General features: G+C 40.3%; 1 protein-coding gene across 1 annotated transcript; it reads left to right on the top strand.

Moving 5' to 3' along the window:
• Positions 1 to 5474: 5474 nt before the first annotated feature.
• On the top strand, positions 5475 to 8128 carry LOC134368196 (melanoma antigen preferentially expressed in tumors-like). The gene is made up of 3 exons (XM_063084740.1): positions 5475 to 5764; positions 6548 to 6829; positions 7615 to 8128. The coding sequence occupies exons 1-3, from the start codon at positions 5475 to 5477 to the stop codon at positions 8126 to 8128; spliced, it is 1086 nt and encodes a 361-aa protein (XP_062940810.1).
• Positions 8129 to 13632: the final 5504 nt, after the last annotated feature.

Below are 13632 nucleotides of genomic sequence, written 5' to 3'. Positions count from 1 at the left end.
TAGAATAGCTAGAAACATGCTTGATGAAAAATAATAAAGTGAAAGAAATTACTCCGTTTTATGTTGATCGTACTGCATAGCTACAGCAATCTAGACAGTGTGGCACTGGCAGAGGAGTGAACACATACATCAACAGAACAGAATGTAGAACCCAGAAATAAACCTACTCAAATACGTTCAACTGATTTTTGAGAAGAACACATAAGCAATTTAATGCAGGAAAGATAGACTATTGCACAAATGATGCCGAAGTGCTTGGACATCCATAGGCAAAAGTAAAATGAGCCTTTAATAAAAAAGTAAAAATGAGCCTTTATCGAAACCTCACAACTTATACAAAATTTAACACACAATGGGCCACAGGCTTAAATGTAAAATGTAACACTGTAATAGTTTTGAAAACATCAAAGGAGAAACTCTTTGGGATCTAGGGCTAGGCAGAGTTCTTTGACTTGACATCAAAAGCACAATAAAAAAAAATCAATAAATTAGACCTCACTGAAATTAAAAACTTTGGCACTGTTAAAGACCTTGTGAAAGGGATGAAAATAAAAGCTACAGGCTGGGAAAAGTATTTGCAAGCCACTTATCCAACAAAAGAGTAGTATCTAGAAAGTTAAAATAACTCCCAAAACTCAACAATAAACAGTCAAAGAATCCAAGTAGAAAATGGGTGTCTCAGTCCAATTTCTGTTGCTTGTAAGAGAATACCTAAAACTGGTTAATGTAGAAAGAAACGGAATTTATTTCTTTCAGTTTTGAAGGCTGGGAAGCCTAAGGTCTAGGGGGCACAACTGGTGAGGGCCTTCTTCCTGGTGGAAACTATCTACGGAGTCCTGCGGCAGCATAGGCAATCACCAGTCCACACCCATGAGAACCCATTAAACCATTAATCCATTATTTCATAAATGGGTTAAACCATTCATGAGATCACAGTCCTCACAAGCTTATCACCTCTTAGAGGCTCCACCTTTCAACACTGCCAAATTGGGGGAATCAAGTTCCCATGTGAGCTTTGGAGGGGACAAACGTTCAGATCTTAGTAATGGGCAGAAGACACGAAAACATTTTTTTTTTTTCACGGAAGAAGTTATACAGGTGGCAAATAAGCACACGAAAATGTCTCCAATATCATTAGACATCAGAGAAATACAATTTAATAGAATGGTGAGATATCACTACGCACATATTAGAACAGCTAAAAAAAAATAGTGATAACACCAAATACTGTTGAAGATTTGGGGAAATTAGATCACTCATACATTGCCGGTGGAAATGTAAAATGTTTCAGCCACTTTGGAAAGCAGCATGGCAATTACTTTAAAAATTAAACATGAACTTAATATGCCAGCCAGAAATCTGTCTTGTGGGCTTTTAGACCAGAGAATTGAAAGCTTAATTTCGTACAGAAACTTGTACATGATTGTTCACGGCAGCTTTATTTGTAAATAGCTAACAAGTGGAAATAACCCAAATGTCCTTGAACGGATGAATGGCAAAACAAACTGTGTTGCATGTGTACCATGGAATACCCCTCAACAATAAAAAGTGACAGACTCTTGACAAATGCAGAAATTTTGATGGATCACCTGGGAATTAAGGTGAGAAAAAAAAAAAAAAAGCCTATCCCCCAAATTACATGCAATTCCATTTATTTATTTTTGTAATGGCAAAATATTGGAAATGGAGACAGTTTGTAGTTTCCAGGCGGTAGGTATGGGGAATTGTTCTGGGAAGGAGATGGGTGTGGTAATAAAATGGCACCAGTCGAGGGACTTTTTCGGTCATAAAACTGTTTATTACCTTGTCTATTGTGGTGTATACATGGACCTGTGCATGTGATAGAACTTCATAGAACTAAATACACGCACACATACAGACACACACTCAAGTAAAACTGGGAAGATCTGAATAAGATCAATGGATATCATTGGTGTCAGTATCCTGGTTCTGATATTATACTATAACTTTACAATATGCTAGCATTGGCGGAAATTGGATAAAATGTACCTTGGATCCCGATGCAATATTTCTTGCAATTGCATGTAAATCTACGGTTATTTTGAAATAAAAAGTTAAAAAATCTCCTCATCCACCTGGAATCTATGGTGCATTCCTTTCCTATTGAAATTGCATGGATCCTGAGATAAAGTTTTGCGGCAGAAAAGTAAATTTCCTTTATTTAAATTTCTTTCTTTCTTATTATCTCACTACTAACCTTAGAATTACGATTCAGAAGGAAGATGTCATAAGGAGTCATTCACACAATTTAATTAAACTGAAAAATGAAATTAGAGCTTTTCTTACAAAGAGTAATTCTGATTAGATTTAATATTGTTTTTTCAGTGAGGCCTAAATTTCCAAATAAGTCGTCTGCTGAACATTTTCCATAAATTGATTAAACTATATTTGCAGCACCAAGGTTTAGAAAAAGTGTAATTTTAGCACATATAAATATACAAGATGCCATAAATTACATCCTTTAAAAAAAAATGAGAAGTCTGTCTTAAAAATTCTTTTAGGGGTTATAAGAGAGAAGGAAACATAAAAAAACAACACTACCTTAAAATTCGAATTATATTTCTTTATTTTATTTCTTTCTTTATTTTTTTTCTTGTCACCGCACCAGTATCCCTACATAGGATCCGAACCCTCGGCCTCGGCGCTCCCAGCGCCGCTGTGCTCCCAGCAGCGCACTCTCCCGAGTGAGCCACCGGGTTGGCCCAAAGCTCTACTTTGAAAAAGTCTCTGTGCTGTTCTGACCAACCAATGATTCACCTAGAGACAGGGTTAAGTGCTTTCTCATCCTACCCTGCCTGGCTGCCCTCAGTACAAGGGGCACTCTAATCTCACCTTTCAAAATTGCTTTCTGTTCAGGGTTCCCCAGGCAGTATCTGACATTAGGTTGGGCTGGTGTCCTGTCCTTCGAGGGAAGGAGAACAGGCTTTCTAATCATCCATTCCAAGGGTTTTTTTTTTTTCTTCTTGACACCCTAAGCACTTCAACTCTGTATCATTTAAAAAGTAATACCGAGTTCACAGTGAGTTAAAGATTTATATTGTCTTTAACATTCTTCTGATAAATAGTATTGACAAGGCTTACTGTTCCTTTCCACTGAAGCACAATTTAAAGCGCAGTGTGGTTTAAGGCTTACGGCAACTTCTTGGAATTCGCAAAATACGTTCAAGAGATAGAGACTGGGAAGAAACCCAGACCTCCTGACCCTCAATCCTGATAACTTGACCAATGACAATTATTATAATCATCCACTTATCAATCGCATTGTAATTGCCACGAGGAAACGTAAGACACATCTGATAAGGTGACCAGAGGTGTGAATTAAATAAGGAAGGTGGCTATAGGGACCTGTGGGGGCAGAGTGTTACAGGAAAACTCGTAATGGGATAGGGGTATGCTTGGTGAGTATGTGTTAGAGGAACAAAGGAAGCTAGTGTGGCTGGAGAAAAAAATCATTCATTCATTTCACAAATATTCAAGTATCCATTGAACCAGGGACTGCTCTGGGCACTTAGAATACATTAATGAGCAATGGACAAAGATTATTGCCCTCCTGGAATTTGTATTTTCCAGCACGGGAGACAAGATAATAAAAAACAAAGACAGCATATGAGTAAAATAAATGGTATCCCAAAGGTGGTAAATTCTGTTTAAGAGAAATAAAAACCAGATAGGGAAGAAGTGGAACCAGGAGTGAGAGGTGAGGATTGGACATGTAAACAAATATCCTGCAACTGATAGTACCATTATTAGACGGGTGGAAGTTTTCTCCTTTGTGCTGTCTTTGTCAGGCGCAAGTGTAAATGCTATGCTGGCTTCACTGCACAGAGGTCAGAACACACTTTTCCTGTCTTTGGTCTGGTCTCGATTCCCTTCTTAATACACCAGAGAACCAGGGACACCACTGCCTGATAGCCTTTTGTCATCGAGTGCCTACTCATTTTGAAGTTATCACCCCCTGCTACACGTCCACTAAATTTGGGCGTTAGTTGTCTGGGCTTGAGACCCTGCCTGGTAGAAGCCCTGGCCAGGCAGTGCGCAGACCACAGGCAGTGACACTTTTCCCGGAAGATCTTAGCCGGTGGGGCAGGCACGTGCTCAGAATCTTTCCACCAGCTCTGAGCTGAAGGGAACGCGGCTCCTTACCGCAGGCCACGAGCTTGGCCCCCCCGCTTCCCTGTATGGAACTGATTGGTCGAGGCAGGTCACGTGACCCAGGGTTAGCCAATGGAAGTCCTCTCCAGGATGCTTTAGCCTGGAGAAGAAACTGACGGTTAAAACGTGGGGGCCACCAAGGCTGGGGCCTTGTTTGCGGCAAGTTCCTGGGGACTCCAACTGCTGCGGTCCTGGATGCTTCCCAAGTTTTTTCTGACTCTTCTTCATCCAATTAGGTTAATTACAGCAATATTTTTTTTGTAAATTAAACCCATTTTGGCGTAAATTACCTATGGTCAAGGTTTACGGATTAAAAGGAAAGGCCGTCCAGCTGTTCAGTGGTCCACTTTCCACTCCACCCTCTATGAGTCCTCATGTGTGATTAGCTCCAATTGCATGGATAATCAGTTCATGCGCGCTCTAAAATTCTTCAAACAGCCTTTGTCTTCTTCAAAAAGTTAAGCTTCTCCTTTGCACCTTGGTTTTGTTTGTGGTTAATTTTGATATGTTAGCGTTTTAAATGTGAGATATTTCCCTTTCTATTGTATTTCATTTCTTTTATGCTTAAAAATGATTTTCTCATCTGAAGAGCAGCTGCATGTTGAAGATGACTGGTTTCATTTCTTTGCTATAATGGCCTCTCTAAAGCAATTTGATTTTGTAATTATAGGTGGGGGGCACGGGGTATAATCACAATTTGTGGAAATGAACGATATGTAGTGAGCCTTTATCCATCTTTCTATCCATCCCTCTAACTTTGTTTCAATTGGTTAAACTATTAAACAGTGTGGTTTATAGAAAACCATCCCTTTAGCCACAGATTTGGTCCATTTTTAATTCTTTGTTTTGAAATAATTTTAAACTTACAGAACAGTTGCAAAAGAAATTGTACAGGGAGCGTTCGTCCAGATTTCCCTAATGTTAACATCTCATATAGCCATAGAAAAACTACTGAAACTAAAAAAATTAATATCAGTGCAATATTACTATATCTAATATACAGAATTTATTTGAATTTCACCAGTTATCCCATAATGTCCTTTTCTATCCTAGGATCCCATTCAGGATACCTCGTTGTATTTTTCTGTCATTTCTCCTTACTCTCCTCCAGGTTCACAGTTCCTCAGTCTTCACTGGTCTTTCAGAAGCCTGACACTTTTGAAGATACCGGTCAGGTATTTTGTAGAATGTCTCTCAACTTGGGGTCGTCTGATGTTTTCTTATAATTAGATTGAAGTTATGCATTTGTGGCCAAAATACATGTTTTATTCTCCTCTTCACTCTGAAGCAGGTTCATAAAGATGGACCAAAAGACCCCAGCCGCACTACTAGAGCTTGCTACAAAAAGTCTGCTGAGTAATGAGCCTGCAGCTATCCATGCCCTTGAAGAGCTCCCAAGAGACACGTTCGTTCAGTTTCTCACTGCTGCGTTCTTGGGTGGTCATAAGAAGGTACTGAAGGCAATGGTGAGGATTTGGCCCTTTCCCTGTCTCCACGTAGGAACATTGAGAGTATGCGAGTCACAATATGATAATTTGGAAGCCATGATTGATGGCCTGCAGATCCTTCCTGCCCAGATCTCTTCTTTCAGGTAAGACTATGTATAATAGAGACACAGTGAGTCAGCAGGAGGGTATGCTGGAGCCTGGAGTAGGAGAGGGCTTAACCGTCTTTGAAAAGTAGTTATTGGTGAATCCTGAGGATCTCTGTGAAGCAGTCAGTGGAACATTTGGGGTCACATTAAGGACTCTAATGTCTTACCGAGTTGATTATGGTATATAAGGAACTGAGGATACTATTAATAGATTTACCTATCGGATATGATTACACAGAAGAAGGAAATGGGCATTGAGGCTGGGGATTATCAGAAGAGAAAAAAGGTGGGGAAAAGACAGAAAGATGCTAAATTTTTGTGGAAAAAGACTTGTTGGTAAATGGTGTATGGAATGAAGACCAGGGATAAAGGGATTTTGTTTCTGCTTCCCCTGATTGATCCTGTTGGTTTGTATTAAAATCAACTGCCTCTCAGATATTCTGTCTCCTCCTCTTCTTACAGGGGGCCGAAACTGAGGATTCTAGATTTAAGGCAGGATCCAGGCTGCAGGACCACATGCTCTGAGATCAGGACCACATTCCCTTTCTGTTTTCATTCATGTGCTTACTCTCAGCACTCTATCACGAAAATAGAAGAAGCCCAGCACAGTGTTAGGTGCCCCGGAACTGTAAATTCAGAGTCTGAGCCTCAGTCATCCAGGAAATCCATGGAATTATTAGTGGATGTTTCCCTTGATGGTACCTGGAGAACGGCGCGATTTCTTTCTTTACTTCGGAGTAAAGTTGAGCAGAGCTTTGGGACTTTGCACCTCTGCTGCAGATATAGGCAAATTGATAAAATGCCTGTTTGTGAATGTGTCCTGCAGTTTCTGGATATGGGATGCATTGATCACCTGGAAGTGGATGAGATTTATCTGAATGAAATCACCACATTTTTGGCTCAGATGACCCACCTCCACAGGCTTAGTATGTCTCACATCCCTTTTACATCTTTTATGAGGAGAAGCTTTGAGATGTTTCTCAACCATCTTGTGCAGATGGACACCCTTCAGGAGATCAGCTTGTCTTACTGCCACACACATCGCCTTCACAAACTGCTCAGGTGAGGAGCTGGGGGAACACCTGGGTTCCCTCAACCACGCCAATGTCCCTCAAGCAACCATTCTGGGATATTCCTAATCTCCTCGTAACACATTTCTTCTTCCACCTCAACATGGCCACTGCTGGGAATATGAAACTGGCCAGGCTAGAGAAACTAGAAAAGTAAGCTGTGCTTATTCATTCAGTCAGTCGACCATGTGCAGACACCATGATAAGTCTGTAGATACATTGGTAAAAAGGACACAGTCCTTCTCCCCTTGGAGTTTACAGCCTTTTAGGGAGGAAGGGGTGGCATTCAGATGGGGAAATGATTTATGCTCTAGCACTGATGCATTTCCTTGTGGTCTGGCCACAATAGTTAACACTGCCAGATCATTTTGCTCCTATATTTTACCCAAGCGTTAGGTCCTGAATAGAGAACTTGTCATTTGGGTTTTGGTCAAAGGGAATCCTTAGTTGACTGCTTTCCCAGATCCATCCCCGCAACTAAATCCACCATTGATTACATTGTAAGTATTAAGTGCACTAAAATTTTTTCCACTTAATCTTTCAAACAACTCTGCATAATAGTTGCTATTGTGCATGTTTTAAAGATTTTAAAAACTGTATCTCCAAATAGAAAAGTAACTTTCTTAGAGTCTGATTCCAAAGCCTACATTGTTAACTGCTGTTGCAACATATGTGCAAGTTAGTTTATTCTAGAGCCGTAGATACCTCTAACTCAGGACTCTTTGTCCTGGTCCAATCCTCATTGAGCAGAAATAACTTTCTGTTTTCTGTCTACAGATGCCTGCCACCTCAGTTGGATGCATTGTATCTCTCTTTCTGTCGACTTTCTAACAGAGACATCACTGTCCTGTCCCAGAGCCCTGCAGCCACCCATCTAAGATTGCTGAGTCTCAGCAACGTCGAGATATCCTGGGAACTTTCTGAGTCCTTCCAGACTCTGCTGGCAAGTGTCTCAGGCACCCTGGAGTATCTACAGATAACTAGTTGCCTGATAACTGATTCTACTCTCACTGCTGTCATTCCGGCCCTGAGCCGCTGTTCCCACCTCCGTGTCTTTAGCTTCGCCTCCAACCCCATTACAATGCGTGTGCTCACCAGTCTTCTGCAGCACTTAACAAACCTGATGGAGTTGAAGCGTGTAATTTATTCTGTCCCTGTCCATTGCTATGAACAATTACATGATCTTAGCAGTTTGAACCAACAGAAGCTTTCTGAAGTGCAGGCCCAATTGAAGGCGATGCTGCAGGCGGTAAAGAGGCATGACATGCGCTGGACCACTTCTCCTGAGTGATTTTTGCGGTACAAGGACTTCTTTTAACACTGACGTGTGGCCGTTAAAGCACGTAGTGTTCTCACCTGATGCCCAAGCTTTAGAGACACATATGTAAAAATTTATAGTTCCAGGAAACTGGTGTTAGGAAGATTCCATGTGTAACTGACCTCTATAAAAATAAAGAACTCTAAAGAAAACAGAGGGCTTTGAGAGTTCCTATGGGTCTCTTACCCATTGTCCTCCAAATCCTCCTCCTTGCTCCTGACCACAGTGTTGGGTATGTGACATTGGCTGACCTAGTCATGGTATACCATTTCCCTGTCCAGACTAATTGGTTCACTTGTGGGTACTTGACACAGGTCAAAAGAGTTGAAACCTTTTCTTGATGATATTTTGGAATAGCTGGTGGTTATTGAAGCCAATAATTTTACCCTCCAAGGTCCTTTAAACTTCTCATATTTATGATGGCCTTAGGCTGCTTATGAGAAACTATTTGCATCTAAAAGGAAAAAAACAAAACAAAAACCTATGTCCATATCTACTGATGTCTTTATCAGTCCGTTGCTACCTCCTTTCTTAGGTCTTAGTACCCTGTGGCTCAGTCGTTCCTTATATCACACCCATTCACCAAGGATCTCTTATTAGTTCAGTACTGTTCCAGGTGCTGAGAATAAAAAGGCAAATAAGACAAAGCCCCTACTTCCAGCCACTCAGAATACAGCTGTTCCTATGATTTGTCTGTTCCCCTACTCTTTCTTAGGGCGTTTGGGAAAGTTATTTAAACCCCCTGGACCCCAGGGTTTTTTTTTTCACACACTCTGTTCAATCCACGCTGGCCTCTTTATGCTGTTGGATAGCTCCTCAACACTCAGGTCATGGCTTTAATGTTACCTCCTCGGAGAGGTTTTCTCTTACTTCCCTTTACTTATTGTACTTCCCTTACTTCCTTTGCTTCCCTTACTTTACCATGTTGTAGCTCTCTCTCAATGTACCATGTATGTTCCCTTCATGGTACCCATCGCTCCATATGCATTTGCTCCCTCTGCTCTTACAGCAATAATTTGTGCATATCGTTTACCCGTTGAAGTGAAAGCACTGCCCTTCAAAGACTTAGTAAGAGAATAGAATGTTAAAATAACTAATTAAATATCTGTTTGTATGATTACACATTAAAATGGTAAAACATTGTGTTTCAAAGACTTAGTAAGAAAAATGTAAAGTCAATAATTTTTTCTAATTGTTTACATGCTGAAATGTCAAGAGACTGAATGTCAGTGACTTAATAAGAGAAATGAATGTAAAGTAACAAATTAAAAATTAATGTATAGTGTTCCCTCGTTGAAATGAAATCAGACTGCATTTTATTTATTTTTTAATTAGTTAATTAATTAATTAGTTAATTAATTTCAAATATTTGTGAGGTACAAAGATGATTGTCCCCCATCCTGCCCATGATGTTGTGACCAGATTCCTATTAGGGACATACCCATTACCAGAAATTGCTTTTGTACCCTTTGTCCCCTTCCAATTATCCCCCAACCTCCCTCCCCGTCCCCCTCTCCCCTCAACTTCAATTTGTAGCCCTAGGAATGTTCCCTCCCTCTATTGGATCATGGGACTACTGTGGTCTTTCTTTCTTGCCTTCCTTTCTCTCTTAGCTCCCACATATGAGTGATCACATGAGGTATTTATCCCTCTGTGCTTTGCTTGTTTCACTCAACTTAAGTTTCTCCAGGTTTATCCATGTTATTGCAAATGGGAGTATTTCATTCTTTTTTATGGCAGAGTAGTATTCCATAGTGTATATATACAACAGTTTCCTTATCTGATCATCTATTAATGGACATTTAGGTTGCTTCCATATCTTGGCTATTGTAAACAGAGCTGCAATAAACACGGGAGTGCAGTTATCTCTTCGAATGCAATCCCCATCAAAATACCAATGACGTTCTTCACAGAAATGGAAAAAAAAATCTTACCTTTCATGTGGAAAAACAAGAGACCCCGAATAGCCAAAGCAATCCTGAGCAAAAAAAAAAAAAAAAACAAAGCCAAAGGCATAACTCTGCCTGACTTCAAATTATACTACAAAGCTGTTGTAACCCAAACAGCATGGTGCTGGTATAAAAATAGACATTCAGACCAGTGGAGTAGAATAGAGAACCCAGAAATCACTCCTCAGACTTATAGCCATCTGATATTAGACAAAGGCAACAAAAATGGACATTGGGGAAAAGATTACCTCTTCAACAATTGGCGCTGGGAAAACTGGATATCCATATGCATAAGAATGAAACTAGATTTTCATTTCTCACCATACACTAAAATCAACTCCAAATGGATTAAAGACCTAGGTATAAGACCCCAAACTGTAAAATTACTAAGGGAAAATATAGGTGAAACACTTAAGCAGTTAGGTCAAAGCATCGGCTTTATGAACATGAGCCCAAAAGCCAAGGAGCAAAAGAAAAAATAAACAAATATCAAACTAAAAAGTTTCTGCACAGCAAAAGAAACAATCAAGAGTGAAAAGACAACCTATAGAGTGGGAGAAAATTTTTGCCAACTATGCTTCCGACAAAGGACTAACATCCAGAATATACATAGAACTCAAGCAATTATACAGCAAAAAAAAAAAAAAAATGACCCAATTAACAAATGGGCAAAGGAACTGAATAGACATTTTTCAAAGGAAGGAATACATATGGCCAACAGGTACAAGAAAAAATGCTCAACATCACTAGTCATCAGGGAAATGGAAATTAAAACCTCATTGAGATACCACCTCACTCCAGTTAGCCTGGCTATGATCAAAAAGATGGTGAATAACAAATGCTGGCAAAGGTGTGGAGAGAAGGGAACACTACTGCACTGTTGGTGGAACTGTAAATTAGTACAACCATTTTGGAAAACAATTTGGAGGTTTCTCATACAACTACAGATAGATCTTCCATATGATCCAGCAATCCCTCTTCTGGGTATATATCCAGAGGAATGGAAATCATCATGTCGAACAGACTGCATTTTAAAGACTTAGTAAGAAAGAAGAATGTAGAAGTAGTTAATGTGTTTATACTGTCTCCCTGTTAAAATGATAACATACTGCTTTTCATACTCAGTAAAAAAATAATTAATATTAAATAAATTTTGTTCTTATTGCTTACATGTTGGAATAACATACTGTATTACAAAGACTTAGAGAAAAGAATGTAAAAATTAATAATTAATAAAAATAGTTAATAATGTTTTTATTGCTTCCATTGTGTAATGATAACACACTGCATTTCCAACTTAGAAAGAAAAGCATGTTAAAAAAAACCAAAGCAGGATTTGTGTGTATTGTTTTCTTGGTGAAATAACAGATGGCATTTCAAAGACTTATGTCTGAGTGTGAGCCACCTGTATAATGCCCACCAAACTGAGGAGGTATCCTGAGACCAAAGAATGAAACAGGCGACTCCATACAGTTTACAAGTTTATTATTGTTGTCATTATTATTCGACGGGTGGTTACTTACAGGGATCAGGAGGAATATCGATCCATCTGAATGCTGTGCAGCTGCTTTCTCCACAACCCCACGGGGGAGCAGTTGAAGCTTATAAAGGACTTTGGGATAAAAGTGGAGCTCTGCCAAAGAGAGAAACGCTGTGGAGGTGGAAGATTCCCAGCTGCCTCACAGCCTCCTGTTCCTTATCCTTGGGGTTGCTAGCATCATTCCCCTTATCTTACACAAGGATAGCATTTCTGTTACTTTCCTTTCCTCAATTTCTAAGCAACTATTGGGAAAGATGGCAACTATTGAAGCCAGAGCTCTGAAGGCCATGAGAATAGAGTGAGTTCTGACCAGCATGCCTACACTCCACCTCCCAACACCCAAGTGGCCTGCACAATCTTATCTGCCAATCTCTGTGAGGGCCCTAGGACCAGGTATCTGGAGGTGATTTATTCTTTCAATGTAGAAATTGGCTATGGAACCCAAAATTCCATGTTCAGCTCATATCAATCCTAGTCCATCCCAAACATGATAGGTTCTACGTACCTTTGAAACACTAGCTCTCTGTCTAACTAAAGAATATACATATTATTTTGTGTCATTCAGATTAAACAGTGTGGTGGATTTTGTATTAGTATTTAAGGTTCTTAAAGGGTCCTTAGGGTGAGTAGTCAACATTTCCACCCAGAGTTCCCATTCAGTTCTGTTAAAGGGGATAACCTTCCATGGCATCCCTTCTGAACTGGACATTGGCAGCAAACCACACACCCAGCAGTCCGATAGGTTGTGAGCTTCAGCAAAGATGGCAGCCCAGGACAGAAAGTCATTCCCTGATGTTGCAGAAGGGAACCAGGAAATGAGGAAGCTAAGGGCGATAAGACAAATGTTCTTAAAGGTATTAGACAAGGTAAGTCTCTATCTGATAATAACATAGTTGCTGTTTGATCACCATTGGCCAACAGCACCCCTGGTTTGGGCATTTCCCTGAGTGGGCAATACCATACATTTTGGCCTTTGATATTATCAGTAAGTACAAGCATATCATATAGATGGGGGCCTCAGTTAGAACCCATGACAGTAAGCTAACTTCTGTCCCCTTCTTTATGAATCCTGAGGAGGCTATAGTGGCCAATGCAGGGCTCCCATTTGAATAAAAAGGGGGATTGAGTGTGATGCCAGAGGTAAGGCCATCCCCACGTGGAATGAGAATTGTGGAGGATACCAACATTAATAAAGCAAATGTATTTCACAGGGCCTAGCACATAGAAATGGTAAGCCTGGGAAAGACAGAAAACTTTCCCAGGGCTGAAGTCTTTGTTGTAGATTAAAAAAAATTGTAACACAGCAGCAAAAATGCTTGCTCTAAGGGCAGATGTCCTTGGTGTAGCTAAACCTAATGATGGGAAAGTCTTCAGCTGCTTCTTTGAGATTCTTAGGGAACTAAGTGCTGCCATGAAAATTATCTTACTGTTATTTTTGTAACCACCTGTGTTCCTTTTCTGTAACTTTCTTGCCCGGACAGAGAGAAAATCTGATTCAGGGTTATTTCTGAGGAATGCTTCTCTCTTGAAGGTTCTGGAATTAACCCTTTTGGGCCTCTCCCTGCTCAGGACAAATGGGCTTTGAGTAATATCTCTGTCTCCCTCGGAGAGGTGACAGAGAATACCAAGCCACCTGAGAGAGATACCATTTTAGGGAGGCCCTGTGGCAAATGCAGAACAAGTCCCTCCTCCCGCTGGATGAGCCACAGTTCTCCTTCTTGTACATGTACCTTTAGAGTTCTGGTTACTAGTGTGCATTCTGCAAACCAGTTGTATGCAGACATGTGCATTGTGGGTGCAGCATTTATGACTCTGATGGCTACAGTCAGTTGGGGAGACCATCACTTCAAGGTCCCCTTCAGTGACAAAATTTTCAGTGTGGCTTTGATCTGCCATTCATCTGTTCAATGAGTCTGGTGGTGGTAGGGTGATAAAGCAGATGAAAAGTCTACAATATGTTGTGGGCCTCGGCCCACTCCTGCACATCA

This window comes from Cynocephalus volans, chromosome X (genome assembly GCF_027409185.1).
Source record: "Cynocephalus volans isolate mCynVol1 chromosome X, mCynVol1.pri, whole genome shotgun sequence".
In the NCBI taxonomy this organism is placed as follows: Eukaryota; Metazoa; Chordata; class Mammalia; order Dermoptera; family Cynocephalidae; genus Cynocephalus; species Cynocephalus volans.
This window is presented reverse-complemented; position numbering and strand designations above follow the sequence as displayed.

Excerpts from the sequence above, each read along its gene's own strand:
- LOC134368196 (XM_063084740.1), top strand. The coding sequence starts at position 5,475 with ATGGACCAAAAGACCCCAGCCGCACTACTAGAGCTTGCTACAAAAAGT. Across the intron at positions 5,765-6,547 it reads GCCCAGATCTCTTCTTTCAG|ATATAGGCAAATTGATAAAA; the intron begins GTAAGACTATGT and ends CCTCTGCTGCAG. Across the intron at positions 6,830-7,614 it reads CGCCTTCACAAACTGCTCAG|ATGCCTGCCACCTCAGTTGG; the intron begins GTGAGGAGCTGG and ends TTCTGTCTACAG.